General features: G+C 38.8%; 1 protein-coding gene across 2 annotated transcripts; it reads left to right on the top strand.

The window, feature by feature from the left end:
• Positions 1–931: 931 nt before the first annotated feature.
• On the top strand, positions 932–5,114 carry LOC121263682 (pentatricopeptide repeat-containing protein At4g31850, chloroplastic). 2 transcript variants are annotated; one of them, XM_041166713.1, is made up of 3 exons: positions 932–4,649; positions 4,829–4,914; positions 5,004–5,114. In XM_041166713.1, exon 1 carries the CDS (start codon positions 1,251–1,253, stop codon positions 4,590–4,592), a length of 3,342 nt encoding a protein of 1,113 aa, XP_041022647.1. In that variant the 5' UTR covers positions 932–1,250; the 3' UTR covers positions 4,593–4,649; positions 4,829–4,914; positions 5,004–5,114. The 2 variants fall into 2 exon arrangements, with proteins under 2 accessions (XP_041022647.1, XP_041022649.1); XM_041166715.1 differs by having other exon boundaries at positions 932–4,640; positions 5,004–5,108.
• The last annotated feature ends 464 nt before the right edge of the window (positions 5,115–5,578 follow it).

Raw genomic sequence — 5,578 nt, 5'->3', positions numbered from 1 at the left:
TCCAACCACCACGAACCTCCGTTTCCTTCTCTGTCGCACACTGCCATCCTCACGGCAACTCTCTCTCTCTCTCTCTCTCTCTCTTCAAATCAAAAAGAAACGAAGAAGAAAGAAAACAAAGATGCGAAAATAAATTGAAGAATGAACCGATTTCTGTTGTTGAGCCGCAAAAAGAAAAAAAAATGTGAGAAAGAGAAAAAGAAAACAAGACATAAGTGAAATTAGAAGAATAACGCGTACCAACGGTCAGAAGAAGAATTCTCAAACAGCACGGGAGAATTTTTTTCTTCCTCCAGTTGAGTCTGAAAGTTCTGCAGATACTAGAAAACCACGGAATGCCTCTGCATTCCATCCCTTCTATCAATAGGCCAGATATTTTGACTGTCACACCATAATACATTAATGCTAACTAGATATTTGAGACTCAACAAAGGAGTAAAATTGTGACTGAATGGAAAAAAATTTCGTACAAAGTAACGAGATATCAAAAGAAAGACGCTGGACGCTGGTGAATATTTAGAATTATTCATTACTGTTCATCTTATAGACGCATTTAAGATATAGGAAGATATTTTTGAAACGAATATCTTATTTTTCTTTTTCCTGTTATGAAAACGTTAATTAACAGCTGCAGTTGTAATAAGATATTATCGTAATTATAATCCAATGAATCGATTAATTTTTTTAATGATGGACTATATTTCTTTTAAAAAATTATACGACACTTGTACCATTCATAGACATTACCCTCAACTTGTAGAAATGAGATAGAAATACTCTTTATTTCATTTAAATTAGAATATTTTATCGTAATTTAATTAGTCTGCGTACTGTGCGTATCATATCTGACGACCGGCAAAAACGAAGTTGCAAACTTACAAAGCCAACTTTTACCGTGCGTACGATTACGGATTTCCTGCATGACGATTTGACGAGCTTGGAAAAAATATCCATAGGTACCCAGCAACCCAGCCACAGAAACTCAAAGTCCGTGGCCACGGAGTTCCTAGCTAATCCCCACTCTTACCATAGCCAATCTCATCTTCTACCTAGCATCTCTCTCTCTCTCTCTCTCTCTCTCTCGCCTTAAGTGATACAGGTCAGTACAAGCCACCTCGTATATCTCCATGTAATTTCGCTCTCACAAGCAATTCAGCAGTCATAAAAAATGCACAGACCAGTTCATTTCTAATTTCTAGGATCTACTTGCTTATGTTCTTTCATTTTTTTTATATGTTAATAATCTCTTCATGGCTGTGGTAATCCTCTGCTCTTCAAGTATTTTCTGTACGGGTATCGCTTATGCTTGTGCTTTTACTGATAGTAAGATATATGGTTTAAGCCACAATGGGTCAGTAGGAGGTAGAAGTAGTAGACATTTGAAGGCTTTGCCTAGTGGCTCTACGGTGAACTGGAAGAAGCATAGGAGAAAGCTTGTGGGTTTTTGTGGGTTTGTGATGAAGAGTCCAGATGGGGTGGTGGTGGCTAAGGGGAAGCCCAACAAAGCAGTGTCTTCTGAGGAATTTATTGGGGTTTTAAAATCGATTTCGGACCCAAAATGTGCTTTTTCCTACTTTAACTATGTTGCCCAGCTGCCTAGTGTTGTGCACACCACTGAAACGTGCAATTTCATGCTTGAGGTTTTGAGGATTCATAGGAGGGTAGGGGATATGGCTCTTGTGTTTGATTTGATGCAAAAGCAAATCATTAACAGGAACATGAAGACCTATTTGACTATTTTTAAAGGCCTTTACATAAGAGGGGGAATTCGGCAAGCACCAAGTGCACTTGTAAAGATGCGAAAAGCTGGGTTTGTTTTGAATGCATATTCATATAATGGGTTGATCCATTTGCTCCTTCAATCTGGGTTTTGTAGGGAGGCTTTGGAGGTTTATAGAGGTATGGTTTCCGAAGGGATTAAGCCCAGCCTAAAGACTTACTCGGCGCTTATGGTGGCATTGGGGAAGAGAAGGGATACTGAAACTGTAATGGATTTATTGAAAGAGATGGAAACTTTGGGGTTGAGGCCTAATATATACACGTTCACTATATGCATTAGGGCACTTGGGAGAGCTGGGAAAATTGATGAAGCAAATGCAATTCTGAAGAGAATGGAGGATGAGGGATGTGGGCCTGATGTTATTACTTATACGGTTATCATAGATGCTCTTTGTAATGCAGGGAAACTTGATAATGCGAAAGAATTATTTGCAAAGATGAAAGCTTCCAGTCATAAACCTGATCGTGTAACCTACATTACTTTGCTGGACAAGCTTAGTGACTGTGGAGACTTGGATACATTGAAAGAAATTTGGAGTGAAATGGAAGTTGATGGTTATGCTCCTGATGTGGTTACTTTTACCATTCTTGTTAATGCCTTATGCAAAGCTGGGAATTTCGACGAGGCATTTGGCATGTTGGATGTTATGGATAAGCAAGGGATCTCACCAAATCTTCACACATACAATGTATTGATTTGTGGACTTTTGAGGGTAAGTAGGTTGGATGAAGCGTTGAAACTTTTCAATGATATGGGAGCTCTGGGTGTTGAACCTACTGCTTTTACATATATCCTATTCATTGACTACTACGGAAAGTCTGGCAATCCCAGCGAAGCTCTTCAGATGTTTAAGCAAATGAAAATTAGAGGAATTGTTCCTAATCTTGTTGCCTGTAACACATCTTTGTATAGCCTTGCTGAAATGGGTAGGCTTGAAGAGGCGAAAGATATTTTTAATGGGCTTAAAATTAGTGGGCTTGTTCCAGATTCAATAACTTACAACATGATGATGAAGTGCTACAGTAAGGTGGGTCAAGTAGATGAAGCCATTAAATTACTATTTGATATGATGGAAAATGGGTGTGAACCTGATGTTATTATAATTAATTCTTTGATCGACACACTTTACAAGGCTAATCGAGTAGATGAAGCGTGGCAAATGTTTTGCAGAATGAAGGACATGAAGCTTGCTCCTACAGTCGTGACCTACAACACAATACTATCTGGACTAGGGAAGAACGGTCAAGTCGAGAAAGCTATTGAGTTGTTTGAGAGCATGACTGTGCTGGGGTGTCCTCCAAATACGGTAACTTTCAACACACTCATGGACTGTCTTTGCAAGAACGAAGAGGTTCATTTGGCCTTGAAAACACTTTCTAAAATGACGACAACTAATTGTCGTCCTGACGTTTTGACTTACAACACTATAATTGATGGATTAGTTAAAGAAAACAGAGTTGGTGATGCGTTCTGGTTCTTCCATCAGATGAAGAAATTGTTGTATCCAGATCGTGTGACCTTGTGCACCCTCCTTCCTGGTGTTGTAAAGGATGGTCGGATCGAAGATGCTTTAAAGATTGCCGAGGACTTTGTATGTCGAGTTGGGGTTAAAATAGATGGGCCTTTTTGGGGAGATTTAGTGGGAGGGATTTTGACTGAAGCCAAAATAGATGCAGCCACATTATTTGCTGAAAGACTGGTGTGCAATGGGATTTGTCAAGATGGGTCAGTATTGATACCTTTGATTGTCTTTTTGTGTGAGCGTAAGAAAGCTCTTGATGCACATAATTTATTTGTGAAGTTCATGAAAAATCTGGGAATTAATCCAACACTAGAAGTATATAATTGCTTGATTGATGGGCTTCTTGAAATCCAGAGTACTGGAAAAGCCTGGGATCTTTTTAAGGAGATGAAGACAATTGGTTGTGCCCCAGATGTTTTCACATACAATTTGTTTCTTGATGCCCATGGGAAAGCTGGGAAGACCAATGAACTTCTTGGCCTTTACAAAGAGATGCATTGCTTGGGTTGCGAGCCTAACACCATAACTCATAATATAGTGATTTCTGGTCTTGTAAAAACAGGTTGTTTAGAAAAGGCTATGGATTTATACTATGATCTCATAAGTGGTGATTTTTCTCCCACACCTTGTACATATGGCCCTCTCCTAGACGGACTTTTGAAGTCAGGAAGACTGGAGGAAGCAATGCAGTTCTTTGAAGAGATGCTCAGCTATGGATGCAAGCCCAACTGTGCTATTTACAATATTCTCATTAATGGTTTTGGGAAAGCTGGTGACCTGGAAACTGCTTGCGAGTTGTTTAAGAGGATGGTCAAAGAAGGAATAAGACCGGACTTGAAGTCTTACACCATTCTCGTGGATAGCTTGTGCCTGGCAGGGAGAGTTGACGAAGCTTTGCATTACTTTGAGGAACTTAAGGTGACCGGCATTGATCCTGACCTGGTCTCTTACAATCTTATCATTAGTGGACTTGGAAGATCACGGAGAGTAGAAGAAGCTCTCTCTCTTTTCAATGAAATGCGGCATAAAGGCATTACTCCTGATCTTTACACTTACAATTCATTAATCCTCAATCTTGGGATTGTTGGAATGGTGGAGCAAGCTGGGAAGATGTATGAAGAACTACAGCTTTTAGGTCTTGAGCCCGATGTGTTCACCTATAATGCCCTCATTAGAGGATATAGTACGTCAGGAACTCCAGACCATGCTTACACAGTCTACAAAAAGATGATGGCAGGTGGTTGCAGCCCCAACATGGGAACAATTGCGCAGCTTCCTAATCAGTCCTGACTTCATTGTGCTCGGAATTATACATGCCTGCAGTTCACAGTTCTTGAGGTATGCAAGGTACTACTTTTTTTAACTCTCCTCGTAAAACTGAAATGCACTGTTGAAAATCATCTTTAGAAGATACTTGTACATTTTATCCATCATTTTCTGATTAAATTAAGGTGTTGGGGTTCATTTTATATTTATGTATGCTTAAATTGGCTTTTCACCGATGTTTTTTTTTATCCTAACTGCAGTAGATGGATGTGGGGTGTGATCATCCATGTTCAAATTGAATGGTATGGGAATCACATCATTCGTATCGACGCTAATGTATATAAAGGTTGGTAGTAAGATATCCGCCCCTGTTCGGAACTTTTAATCATTGAATATGTCAATTTGAAAAATAAGAATTGATCTTGTGGTTGACAGGTACCGCCGTGTATCAGCATAGTAGGACGGAAGTGGGATGAGAACATAGTATAGTATATAGCATAACTCACTTCATTTTATGTAATACAATTATTTAAAGTGTAAATGCTATTGCAATTCCCCGGCTAGTAAAGACTGGGCTAGTTAATACTGTGGGTTCGAAGACGCTAAGAATTATATAAGAAACCCAAAACATGGTTAAAATATTATAATAAATTTCATTAATTTTGTATTGGAGGTGTAAAATGTTAATTCAAAGATCCCAGTTGATAAACATGTTCTTCCTATTGACTATGTACTACAATACCGCTTTCTAAGAAAATTATTAATTAAAACTTAGAAACTTTTATCTTAAATCTTCTCCTTCAAGCTCTTCGCATTACAGCTCCCAACTCATTTGCATCAAAATTTGTGGAGAGGAAAACGAAATCAGATGGGCCGAAAATTCAGTAAAAAAAATATATGCAAGGATTGCTATTACAGACGGTGTTTAGAGATGTGGTTGGTTGTTGATAAACTGTACATGTTGTTTACGCTGTGGCATTTTCAAACTCTCAAATCTAAACACGCACATC

The sequence above is a fragment of the Juglans microcarpa x Juglans regia genome, chromosome 4S, assembly GCF_004785595.1.
Source record: "Juglans microcarpa x Juglans regia isolate MS1-56 chromosome 4S, Jm3101_v1.0, whole genome shotgun sequence".
Lineage (NCBI taxonomy): Eukaryota > Viridiplantae > Streptophyta > Magnoliopsida > Fagales > Juglandaceae > Juglans > Juglans microcarpa x Juglans regia.
This window is presented reverse-complemented; position numbering and strand designations above follow the sequence as displayed.